This window comes from Lithobates pipiens, unplaced genomic scaffold (genome assembly GCF_037356315.1).
Source record: "Lithobates pipiens isolate NorthernLeopardFrog02 unplaced genomic scaffold, aLitPip1_a1.2 Scaffold_13, whole genome shotgun sequence".
Classification (NCBI taxonomy): domain Eukaryota; kingdom Metazoa; phylum Chordata; class Amphibia; order Anura; family Ranidae; genus Lithobates; species Lithobates pipiens.
This window is the reverse complement of record NW_027507718.1, coordinates 468581636-468594863: the sequence shown is the minus strand read 5'-3', so window position 1 is coordinate 468594863 and position 13228 is coordinate 468581636. Positions and strand designations below refer to the sequence as shown.

Here is a 13228-nt window from a genome sequence, read left to right as displayed (position 1 = left end):
TGATATGGAGGCTATGTGGACTATCATGGTACCCAAATGAACAACAAATGATCTAAAAAACATTATTTTATGACATAATTTCAATAAAACATTATTGTGCCTTGACATAAGCGCTAAAACCGCTCTCTCTTGAGTGGATACTTACATAGTGATACCAATAGCTGGATCTTATGGTCTATCACATAAAGTTTATTTGTATCTTCTCAACGTGTTTCGTGGTTATATCTGCTTCTTTAGGAGCATTTTTGGAGAGCACAAATATCTATAAAAAGACAATAATTCATCAAAACAAGAAGGTACAACACGGTATAATAAAAAAAAAAGAGGAAACAAGAAGAAAGTACAACACGGTATAATTTATATGGATGGACAAAAACCAAGTGATTGAAATGCATAGAAACATACTCATTAACTTAAGGGGGTACACAGCCTGTGGGGTGTGAAAGCACCAAAAAAAGAGAGAAATTAGATCCTACCTAACAAATGTATAAAATATTGCAATTTTAATAAACGGTCCAAAATATGTCAAAGGACCAAAATTAAAACTTTGCATCAAAGTACACACTGTGCCAGAGTAAAAATCCTCAAAACTTGGAGATAGCTCTAGCTAAAATGGTCATCAATATTGGCTCAAAAATTCCTGAGTTGAGGCATATACAAAACAGTAATCTAAATTAGCATTTTAATTCTGGTCCTTTGGCATATATTTTAGACCATTTATTAAAATTACAATATTTTATACATTTGTTAGGTAGGATCTAAGTGCTCCATTGTTTTGGTGCTCCCAATGATGTTGTACCTTCTTAAATGGATGAGTACGTTTCTATGCATCTCCATCACTTGGTTTTTGCCCAGTCATATAAATTATACTGTGTTGTACTTTCTTTGTTTTGACTAATTATTGTCTTTTCATAGATGATTTTGCTCTTTAAAAATACTCCTGAAGACGCTGACCACGAAACATGTTGAGAAGATACAAATAAACTTTACGTGATTGACCATAAGATCCAGCTATTGGTATCACTATGTAATTATCCGCTCTAGAGAGAGAGTGCTTTTAGTGCTTATGTCAAGTCACATTAATGTTTTATTAAAATTACGTAATAAAATAATGTTTTTTAGATCATTTATGTGTTTATTTTCAATTTGAGTACCAAGTCCACCTCCATATGAGTTTTTCTATACAAAGATATTGCAGAATAGCCATGTAAAATTGGCCAATAGCGGAATTGTTTTAATTTGGTATAATAAGTGGAAATGTATTAGAGACAAAGTTGTTTCTTTATGAAGAAGTACAAGACCTTAGTATGCTGGAAAAATAGATGAAAGTCACACAAGTGTTCAGAAAGAAAGATACAAACAACATGCTGATGCATTTGACCACAGAACTTTTACAATCTCAGTTCACAGATTCCATGTTGGAGTACAGCCGGGCACCAAACTGGAAAGTGGACCTGCCACACTGCATCTGTGCAATGACATCTTAGTTCTCGCTAGAGATCTTCCGCCAATTGTGATGGGGCAATGGAAGTTGTCTGACTTAAGACGATATGGAGCTGTTCCGAATGGCTTTGTCTTTGAAGGAGGAACACGGTGTGGATACTGTAAGTAGTGCATTATGCATGTGATTATTTGGATAATTATTTACAAATAAGGGAAGACTTGTCGGAAAGTGTCACTCCTGATGATTGGTGGCTAAACTGCTTTATCTTTGAATTTACACGTGATTGTTAAGCTGGGTTCTAGGACGATTTGCGTATAGCACATGGTTAAAAAAATGATTTATTACCTCCACTGTGCACTAGCTTTTAGCTACTCTATACACTTTCATAAATGCATGCATATGTCATCACAATGTATGTCTTGCACAGCAACGTGCATATACACATGCTTATCACCAGGACTTTGTTCTTGTTGTTGCATTTGTCCCAATGATGGCGCATTTATTAAATATAGTTGACTGGCTACTTCAGGATGTTACTTACTTTGTATTTTTACCCATCACAGGGTATATTTAGTCTCGGGGGATACGCTTATAGTGTCAACTTTCCATTGTCAACTACTGCATTCCTATTTGCTAATTTGTGCTGCCTGTCATGGCCCGAACCTAAATTTTGTCTTATTTTTTGGTTTTCATATGTTCGCTGTTTACTTTCTTGTTCTGACATTTAGTTCCTTCTTACTCCTTATGCCAATTTTGAATGGTCTTGGCAAATTAGTGTTCAGATTCTTTATTCCAGCTGAAAGGTCCTGTAGTAGACATCCAACCACTGGTAGGTACATAAAGTCTTGTGGAAGGGCTGCTAGTAAGGTGAAGACTGCTTGGGCTGGGTAATTTATCGGAACAGCTGCAGAACCTTATCACAGTTGTTTAATGTTGCACTTCAAAGTTGACCTTGTATACTTGACTTAAAATGGAAGAAAAGCCTATCTATAACTAACTTTAACTAGTCTTAAAAATGTCCCCTCACCTGTGTCGGTGAGCAGCAGCTGCAGGGGAGAGGAATGAACACTGACAATGGTCATGGGAGCCTACAGGATATTAAAGTTAGATGTTATTTTATCAGGTCATCATAGTGAAAGCATCAGAATACAGGATGTGTGTGTATATATATATATATATATATATATATATATATATATATATATATCTATATATATATATATATATATATCTATATATATATATATATATATATATATATATATATATATATATATATATATATATCGTATTTTATGGTGTATAAGGCGACCGGGGCGTATAAGACGACCCCCTAATTTTACTGTATTTCTACCGTTTTTGCCTACACTCACTGTATAAGATGACCCCCTTCCAAGGCTTCATATTTCCTATATTTTGTTCTTCTTGCTGGAGTCATACCATGCTGAGCCAATCACGGCGAGTCATATTAATGAATACAAAGCCTGCTCGGATTGGCTGTGGCTGTAACATCATCAGCCCGCACCTCTCTGACTCTCAAAGCCAATCCGAGCAGGCTACTGTATGTAGCCTGCTCGGATTGGCAGAGATTGTTACTCCAATCTGAGCAGGCTCTGTATTCATTAATAGAATACATTGCTCGCCGAGATTGGCGAAGCGGTGTATACTGTATGCAGGCGAATTTACATACAGTGTTACCGCACATCCGGCTGCCATTGGGACTCCTGCCTTTACACGCACATGAACTTTAATAGCATCCCAGTCTTAGTGTAGGGTTCACTGAGTTGGCCCACCCTTTGCAGCTATAACAGCTTCAACTCTCCTGGGAAGGCTGTCCACAAGGTTTAGGAGTGTCTATGGGAATGTTTGATCATTCTTCCAGAAGCACATTTGTGAGGTCAGGCACTGATGTTGGACAAAAAGGCCTGGCTCACAGTCTCCGCTTTAATTCATCCCAAAGGTGTTGAATTCAGGACTCTGTGCAGGCCAGTCAGTTTCTTACACCCTAAACTCGCTCATCCATGTCTTTATGGACCTTGCTTTGTGCACTGGTCCAAATCATTTAGTGGAGGGGGGATTATGGTGTGGAATTGTTTTTCAGAGGTTAGGCGTGGCCCCTTAGTTCCAGTGAAGGGAACTCTTAAGGCGTCAGCATACCAAGACATTTTGGACAATTTCATGCTCCCAACTTTGTGGGAACAGTTTGGTGATAGTCCCTTCCTGTTTCAACATGACAAGCAAGGTCCATAAAGGCATAGATGAGCGAGGTTGGGGTGGAGGAACTTGACTGGTCTGCATGGATTCCTGACCTCAACCCGATAGAACAACTTTGGGATGAATTAAAGCGGAGACTGTTAGTCTTCTCGTCCACATCATTTCCTCACCTCATAAATGCGCTTCTGGAAGAATAGTCAAACATTCCCATTGGCACATGTCTAAATCTTGTGGACAGCCTTCCCAGAAGAGTTGAAGCTTTTATAGCTGCAAAGGGTGGGCCAACTCAATATTGAACCCTATGGACTAAGACTGGGATGCCATTAAAGTTCATGTGCGTGTAAAGGCAGGTGTCCCAATACGTTTGGGTTTATATACAAATATATATATATATATATATATATATATATATATATATATATATATATATATATTTTTTTTTTAGAAGTTGCAGGTATACAGTATGAGACTCTACTTACAGTAAGCATGCATAGTGAAACTTCATATATTAACTTTTCAACTCACTCTTCTGCTAACATTCCCATGTATTGGTCCAAGTGCCATTCTTCTTTACTCATTGAGCCCATATGCTGAGAGGTGATATCATCTCATGGTCACTTAGTGTAGCTATTCAAAGCCTCCCAGAGAATAGCAGGAATAATGATCAGAAGCCCCTGGATTCCTTATCATAGGACAACTACTGAGTCTGTTTTCTGTATATACAGTATATGTAAGCAATTTGGACTTGTGTACAGATATTTCTTCAATTCTATTGCATAGAGCAGAGTGCAGGTTAGTTACTAGAATTAGATCTGCTTTCCCCATATTTGCACATTATGCCCATTACAGTATACTATAAACAATTAAGTATTAATTGTGCACAGCATAGCAGGGATTAGCCACTGGGGGGTCAATTTCATGCATTTGGCCTGTATTGCAATATGTGCAAAGTAAGAAATCCTGTATTTATTTAAACTTGTACTTGAAATAAAAGTAAGTAAATATGTAAGGGGTGATAGCAATATACACAACTTTAATTCAGAATCGTCTATTTTCTGCCAGAGAGCCTCGTGTGTCTGAGAGTGTCTGTTGGCACATGAGAACTCATTGGGTTGATCTGCCTCATTTAGTCCACTTTTAATAAAATGCCAAAGTCTGCCGCAGTCTATCAATGTCCTTTGGCACCAGTTCCTAAACAATCTGGCTCTGTAAACATTTACGTGTTTGGCCACAAGTAGAAATGTGGGCTGATGGGTTCTTTGTGCCAGGGTACGTTTTGCTCTTCTGTACATCTCTGTCATACCAGCATACCAGTTTCTGATTTGCAGGTTTTTAGGACTGTGCTTGGAAATTCACATATTTGTGTTTCTACCAGTTCTTTTTATACATTATAAATCGAATAACTTTTATTGAGTTAAACATTTAAAAACAATAATATATCTTTAACAAATAAACGTATCTTTAACAAATAAACATATACAGTAAATGCCAGTAAGTACATCCTAATTGGGAATACAGAACCGAATGGCCTATTAAGACTGTATTATCCATGAGAGGATTAACCTCCCTGGCAGTACGATTATTTCAATTTTTAGGTGCTGAAAGCGGTACCATTATCTTGCATGAAAATTTGGCGTTTTATATTGTAGGCCTGTAATTCTTAGGAATAACTCTCTTAAATCTGTCCAAACCAGAATCTATTTGACATCCCGGGTATGATAAAGTTTAAAAAATGAAATCATAAATTATAATATAATAAATAACTATAAATAATTATACCAAATAATATAATAATATTCAATAATGTAATCAAATCAAAAACACTGAAATTTGCTCAGTTGCAGAATTGTCGCTGTCATTACTTTTCAGTATTTGATGACGGATCACCCCACAAATCACTATCACTCAATTCTGCGAGAGATTCTAATTTATTATCGCTGTTTTCTAGCTGGTCTAAAACCTCTTTTGATGTAAAGGGACAGTTTTGGTTTATATGGACAATCTCCAGTTTCCAGGCAGAAAGAACCATTTTTATAATATAAAACTGCATGCAGGACACTGGACAGACCACTAGGGACAAAGGGGATGTGAAATAATTACATACAGCAATGTAATCTGTAAGATTACATTATACTATATGTATAGTGTGTGTTTTACTTTTTGAATTTGGCGCCGTTCTCCATCCCCGTGCATCGATTGGAGGACAAGCCGCTCGCAGTGCGAGGAGACATCACTGGATCCAGGGGATAAGGTAAGTATGCTCATCCTGGATTCAGCGATGCGATCCCAAGTCTGGCTCGGGGTTACCGCTAATGGTACTGAATTTTCACCCTGAGCCAGACTCTGGAATACCGCCAGGGGGGTTAAAAGAGAAACATGACCAAAGTCATGGTTATGCAGTGATCTTCCTGTTTGCTTACCTCCCCTCATGTGTTCAGGCTAAGAGGCCAGCCACTTCCACATGGTGGTTTTTATAACCTCTCCTCTAAGCATGGCTCCACCCCAGGCCCTATCAGGGAGCCCTATATTATTATATTAACCTGTGCACTGCAAGCCAACAGGGCTGATCAACCATTGTGTATTCCTTTGTGTGTTTAGCTTCCTGTTACCTGCCGTGTGCTCTTCTGTTACCGACTTTGGCGTGTCTTTGACTATCCCTGTTTGACTGTGATCCTGACCTTTTGGCGTGTCCCTGACTATTCCTGTCTGCTTGTGGCCCTGACCTTGGCTTTGTCCCTCACCATCCCTATCCTCCTGTTGCCTACTGTGGGTGTGAGCTGGGGGACCCTGGGGGTCGCGACCTGGAGCCAGTTGCAGCCAAGTCCATCCTCACCACTCGAAGCTCTGGTGAATACCTGCTGGCTCTTAGACTCCGCACCCCAGGGAATCTTACGCTCTAACCCCGGTGGGACCTGTCTCCCGTCCGCAGCAGTCAGCCGTAGGGTCCATAACCTTGCGGTGCACTCCTGATCCCTACGGTGTGCATCTGTCACCTCGCCTCAAGGTGACCTGACATCCACGTTTAGCTGACATCACAGAGCTGCTCCAGTCTCTGGAAGGATCCCGACAATAATGTCAGGATCCACAAAGATACTTGATTGGTATCTGGCTCAGACTCTCAGAATGCGGATAAGAGCCTAAGCCAGTCAATCCCGCCCCCTCCACAGCCCGCTGCTCCAGCCATAGCATGGCTCTGGAGGAGCAGAGCAGTGTGCAGTGTCTGACAGCAGTGGTGTGCAGTGTCTGAGCGATCATGTGATCAGGCTTGGAGTCGACAGGGGACAGCTGCAGCATGGAGGTGAATATGTATGTATGTTTGTTTTTTGTTTTTGTTTTTTTTTGTTTATTCTCGTTCAAAAGATTTATTTGTTTTAGAAATGATACATAACAACAAATACAGAATATTTGACAAAACAAAAATATTAAAATATAACATTAAAGTAAAGATGTTATATAAAAAATAAATAAGTACATAAATAAATATATAAATAAATAAAAATAAACGCACTAAAACAAAAGAAGGTTACTCTATCATTTACAACCTATGGAGATGTATGCAAATTAGAATAAACTGCAGTTATCCAAGTGAAAAAAAATAAAAAGAAAGAATGATAAAAACTCAGAAAAGAGGTGAGAGTTTTATATAAGCTAGAGAAGACTGGAGTATAAAAGTTGTTTATATCTGAAAATGGCAGGAGCTCAATAAACTGGAAAAGGCAAGAATATATCTCTTTTACATATTTGAACAAAACGAAATCCTGACCTCAGGTATACTTCTATATGGATAACAAATACTGTAGTATAAGGAAAGGCTTTTTTTGAAGAAGCATTGAAGAAAAAATGGTGAAAGAAAATAAGAACAGAAAGGAGGGGGAGAGATGATCACTTAACTCCAGGGGTAGATTTTAGTAAATATATTTAAATATAATTCCAGAACGAGAGAGAGAGAAAAAAAATTCAATCACCACGACAAGAGTATTTGATTATGAAAATGATCTGACATGTAGTATTTAATCCATGGTCCCCATATGCTGAATTTTGACAAACGGTTCTTATCTAAAGTGTCCATTTTGGCATGTATGAAAGATTGGTTCATTCTAGTTTTGGTTTCTGTAATATTCACAACTGATGTTTTCCATGCATTGGCTACTGTCTGTTTTGTGGCTATCAGAAACGTGAGGAATAGTTTGAATTGATTCTTTGTGAGAGAATCTGGTTTTACATTAAGGAGAGCTAACATTGGGTCTGGTAAAATAGAACAATCAAATAGTTGCGACATAATCAGGAAGACCTTTTTCCAGATGATTTTTTTTTTTTTTATAACCCCAAACTTCTCTTTTAAACACATCTGCTCCATGAAAATATAATGTAACAAATGTATTCCTGCAGAAATGTTTTGTGTTTCATATCAGCTGTGTAATGCCCCATACACACGGTCAGAAATTCTGATGGAAAAAGTCCGATCGGATTATGTTGTCGGAAAATCTGATCATGGGTGGGCTCTATCAGACTTTTTTTGTCGGAATTTCAGACGGAAAAAGTTTGAGATGGATCTAAATTTAAGAATAGTTAAAAAGCTGGATCTAAAATTGTCCGACAACAAAATCCGATCTGACTTTTTCCGATCGTGTGTAGAGAATTCCGATGCACAAAGTGCCACGCATGCTCAGAAAAAATTTGGAGACAAAATCTATTGGCTACTAGTTGCGGCCAAAATCCGTCTGAAAAAATCAGACGGATTTTGTGGTCGGAATGTCCGACCGTGTTAATGGGGCATAACACTAATGTCAGTGTTGCTTTCCCATCGTTCAGCTCTTTATATTTTTCTTTTATTGTGCATAATCTTTTTGACAAAACTAACTCCATTAGATCTCTGTCTTGCTCTATTAACTCAAAGCATCCCTATTTTTGTCAATTCATGCTACAGCTGCCTAATGAATATATTCATATTAACTTGATCTCCAATAAACACTTTGTGTTTATGTGTACCTGTATATACTGTGTGTGCATGTATATATATATATATATATATATATAGCGTGTATATCTACACAGTGGGGACAATAATTATTTGATCCCCTTCAAATTTTGCAAGTATGTTCACTTACAAAGAAATGAAGGGTCTATCATTTTTATTATAGGTGTATTTTAAATAATGAAGACAGAATATCAACCAAAAATCCAGAAAAAACACATGATTCAAAAGTTATAAATTGAGTTGCAGGTCAGGGAGTAAAATAATTATTTGATCCCCAAGCAAAACATGACTTAATACTTGGTGGAGAAACCCTTGTTGACAAGCACAGAAGTAAGACATTTCTTGTAGTTGGTTACCAGGTTTGCACACATCTCTGAAGGGATTTTGGTCCACTCTTCTTTACAGATCCTCTCTAAATTCTTAAGGTTTCTTGGCTGTCGCTTGGCAAGTTTCAGCTCCCTCCATAAATTTTTCTTTAGGATTAAGGTCTAGAGGCTAGACCACTCCATGATGTGCTTCTTCTTTGTTGCTTTGGCGGTATGTTTTAGGTCATTGTCATGCTGGACGACCCATCCACAACCCATTTTGAGTGTTCTGACTGAGAAAAGAAGGTTCCCATCCAAGATTTTACAATAGATGGCCCCATCTATTGGCCCCTTAATGTGGCAAAGTCGGTCTGTGCCTGTAGCAGAGAAACCGCCCCAAAGCATAATGTTTCCACCTCCTTGCTTGATTGTTGGGATGGTGGTCTTAAGGTCATAGTCAGCCTTTTTCTTCCTCCAAACACGGTCAGACGAGTTAATGCCAAAGAGCTAAATTTTGGACTCATCTTGCCAAAGCACTTTCTCCGAATCCTTCTCTGGGCCATTTATATGTTCATTGACAAACTTCAGATGGGTCTGTACATGTGCCTTCTTGAGGAGGCGTTGCAAGATTTCAATCCATGGCAGCGTATTGTGTTTGGTCCCTTGGGATCATTTTCAAGCTCCCCCCCTGTAGTTCTGGGCTGATCCCTCATTTTTCTCATGATCATCCTTACTCCATGAGGCAAAATCTTGCATTGGTGCTCAATACCGAGGGCAATTGATGGTTATTTTGTATTTCTTGCATTTTCAAATAATTCCTCGCCTGTCCTTCCAGCCAATCGTGTGATGGGTCTCACGACCCGATTCCTGTTTGGCTGGGAGGAGGATCAGCTTTTCAATAGCAAATATTAATTCACTATTGTAACCCACCTGGGTGGGCTCTGTTTACATTCTCTACGCTCCAAGAGCCTCTGGCTCTAATCAGGTGCTTAAAAAAAACACTCACTTCCCATTGGAATCCATGCATCCAGTGTCCTGAAAGGCGCCGGGCACATGGATGGGTGGGGAGGCGGCACCTGTGCTCTCTTAATGGACGGACAGCCCCTGCTCAGTCTGTGGGAGCCAGAATTATCATTGGTTGGTAGGGCATCCAATACTTATTTTACTCACTGAACTGAAACTCAGTTTATAACATTTGTGGGCAAACTTACAAAATCTGCAGGATTTCAAATAATAATTTTCCGCACTGGACAAATGAACAGTAAACAGCGCACATGTTCTTTGAAGTCATTTAGAGCGGACTCCGGATTCACAAACATATCAATGTAAAAGAATGAGTCCGAGAGTTTAAGCACTCCTACTAAATTGACAATTTTCAATAATGTAATATGTCATACAAAACAATAACTGCCATTTTTGTAGCTTCCTGAGCTCCCTATCCCCTTAAGCCAATAACACATCGAAATACAATATAGTAAGCAAACATATACCCTATTTATCGTTGTATAACACGCGCCGGCGTATAACATGCACCCCAAATTTAGGAGGGAATTTTAAAGAAAAAAACTTTTAGGAGGGAAGTTTAAGGAAAAAAAACTTACATTCAAATGCCCATCAATGCAGCCTTATCAGTGTAATTTGCAGCCTTGCATTGCAGCCTTGTCAGTCATTTGCAGCCTTCCATTGCAGCCTTGTCAGTCATTTGCAGCCTTGTCAGTCATTTGCAGCCTTCTATTGCAGCCTTGTCAGTCATTTGCAGCCTTCCATTGCAGCCTTGCATGTCATTAGCAGCCTTCCATTGCAGGCTTGCATGTCATTAGCAGCCTTCCATTGCAGCCTTGCATGTCATTAGCAGCCTTCCATTGCAGGCTTGCATGTCATTAGCAGCCTTCCATTGCAGCCTTGCATGTCATTAGCAGCCTTCCATTGCAGGCTTGCATGTCATTAGCAGCCTTCCATTGCAGCCTTGCATGTCATTAGCAGCCTCCTGTTGCAGCCTTACATGTCATTTGCAGCCTTCCCAGTCATTTGCAGCCTTCCGTTGCAGCCTTGTCAGTCATTTGCAGCCTTGTCAGTTTCTTTTGCAGGAATTCCATTTAAAAATGGCGCTCTGTAGCTCTCGGTCGTTCTCGGCTATTTTCGACCGCACTCAGCCATTATCGGATATTTTTGGCTGTTCTCTGCAGCTTTCGGCCGCTCTCGGCAGCTTCCGAAAGCCGCCAAGAACGGCCGAAAATAGACGAAAGCTGCAGAGACTAGCAGAAAAGGCAGAAGGGTTCGCAATCGGCGAGGGATCGGCGTATAACACGCACCCACGATTTTCCCCTGATTTTAAGGGGAAAAAGTGTGTATTATACACCGATAAATACGGTACATCTCACAGGACTGGATGTGATGTACATTGCTAGGGCTTAAGTAAGCTTTAAACAAAAAAAATAACGAATAACCATAAAGAATTGATCACATAGAAACAAAGGCATTGGGAGTTTGAGTTCTTACAGAAAGGCCAACTGTGTATATAAATGTATGTAATGATACCACACTACTACAATGATGTACACAGCTGTCCTGGCATGCTTGCCTGATGCCTTTGTTTTCATTTCATGAACTCTTTATTCCTATTCATGAATATTCATTTTCTTTTTTTTTTTTGTGTAAAGCTTAAACTAAGCACACTCCTACAAAAAAAAAAATCTGACACATTGATTATACAGAAGGCAGTTTTCGGCTTTTACTCTCAATGTGCTCCCTCAGCTCTGGAGTCCGCTGAAAATCCTGTGCAAACAAGAGCTGGGATTTGTATAGAGCTTGGCACCTTATGCCATGTAAACACGATCGGATTTTCTGACCAAAAATGTTCAATCGGATATTTTCCATTGGAATTTTGGACACACAAAATTTAAGGTCTGGATCTCAAATTTTCCAACAACAAAATCCGTTGTCGGAAAATTCCAATCGTGTGTAGACAATTCGGACACACAAATTGCCACGCATGCTCGGAATTAAGCACAAGAGCTGCATTGGTTATTGAACTTCAATTTTCACGGCTCGTTGTATGTCACCGCATTCTTGACATTCGGAATTTCCAACAACATTGTGTGACTGTGTGTATGCAAGACAAGTTTGAGCCAACATACGTCGGAAAAAGTCCCAAGGATTTTGTTGTTGGAATGTCCGATCGTGTGTACGCGGCATTATAGTGCATGTTCTATACACTGTGGGGCTGATATTCATTTTGCTTAGTGAATGAGGTACACATTTGCTGACTTCATTTAAATAAACATTTGTGAGCAGAGATCCTGATTTTTTTTTGTTCTTGCGCATGTTTTTTTGCTATTTAATTAAAGTTGTATTTAATCTGTTTACTCTATTTTATTTTTTCAATTTAATTGAATTTAAATTTTCACTTCGCTTCACCTCAATCGCCAAGATCAGTTTACATTTTCTGTGTATTGCGGTGTTCTACGTTGCTGAAAAAGGGTCATGTACCTTTTTGTGTTATTATTTTGTCCTGGTGGTGCTTTGACAGGACAGTGATAATGAGCGGAGCTGCCTGAATAAAATTTACAGTAGTGCGTATCATATTGTGCGTTAACACAATGGAACTTTTAGGCCCCTCGCTCACTGGATCATATAGCTGCTATGTGTCCCTACTGGTGTTTTATTTTGCCTGGGAAGGATAGGTGCAGTGCCAAATCCAGCTTCCTGTAGCCTTTCAAAGCCTTTGGCATGCTATTACTGGACAGGGCTAAATTCTGTACTGAGCGGTACTTTTGTTTAGGGACCTATGCAGGGTTATCTTAATGCATGAAAACTGCTCAGGTGCTCCAGGTGGATGGGGCCCCATGATAATCTTGCATTACATCATACTTGCCAACTGTTTTGCTGGGATAGTCATGCTAAGTTTTACTAAGCTGTCGCAGGATGGCCATGTCCCAGAACCTGCACTGTGCCCTCCTGACCTTCCCTGTACTGTGCCTTTATAGCAAAAAGTAAAGATATTGTGCTTTTTTTCTCAAAATTGTCGCTCTTATTTTGCTTATAGTGCAAAAAATAAAAACCGCAGAGGTGATTAAAAACCACCAAAAGAAAGATTTATTTGTGAGAAAAAAGCTATTTTGTTTGGGTACAGCATCGCACGAGCGCAATTGTCAGTTAAAGCGACGCAGTGCCATATCGCAAAAAATGGCCTGGTCATTGAGCAGCCAAATCTTCCGGGGCTGAAGTGGTTAAAGTGGTTATAAAGCATTCGTGAAATGCATTCAGTGCATTAAGGTAAAAAATGTT

At 39.3% G+C, this 13228-nt stretch overlaps 1 protein-coding gene across 4 annotated transcripts in view; it reads left to right on the top strand.

The window, feature by feature from the left end:
* DOK7 (docking protein 7) overlaps positions 1–13228 on the top strand; it is a 270829-nt gene that overhangs the window by 46554 nt on the left and 211047 nt on the right. For all 4 annotated transcript variants that reach the window (XM_077477865.1, XM_077477866.1, XM_077477864.1 and 1 more), the window contains exon 4: positions 1404–1604. In XM_077477865.1, the coding sequence (XP_077333991.1) occupies positions 1404–1604 (201 nt within the window). The remainder of the gene's footprint in view (positions 1–1403; positions 1605–13228) is intronic.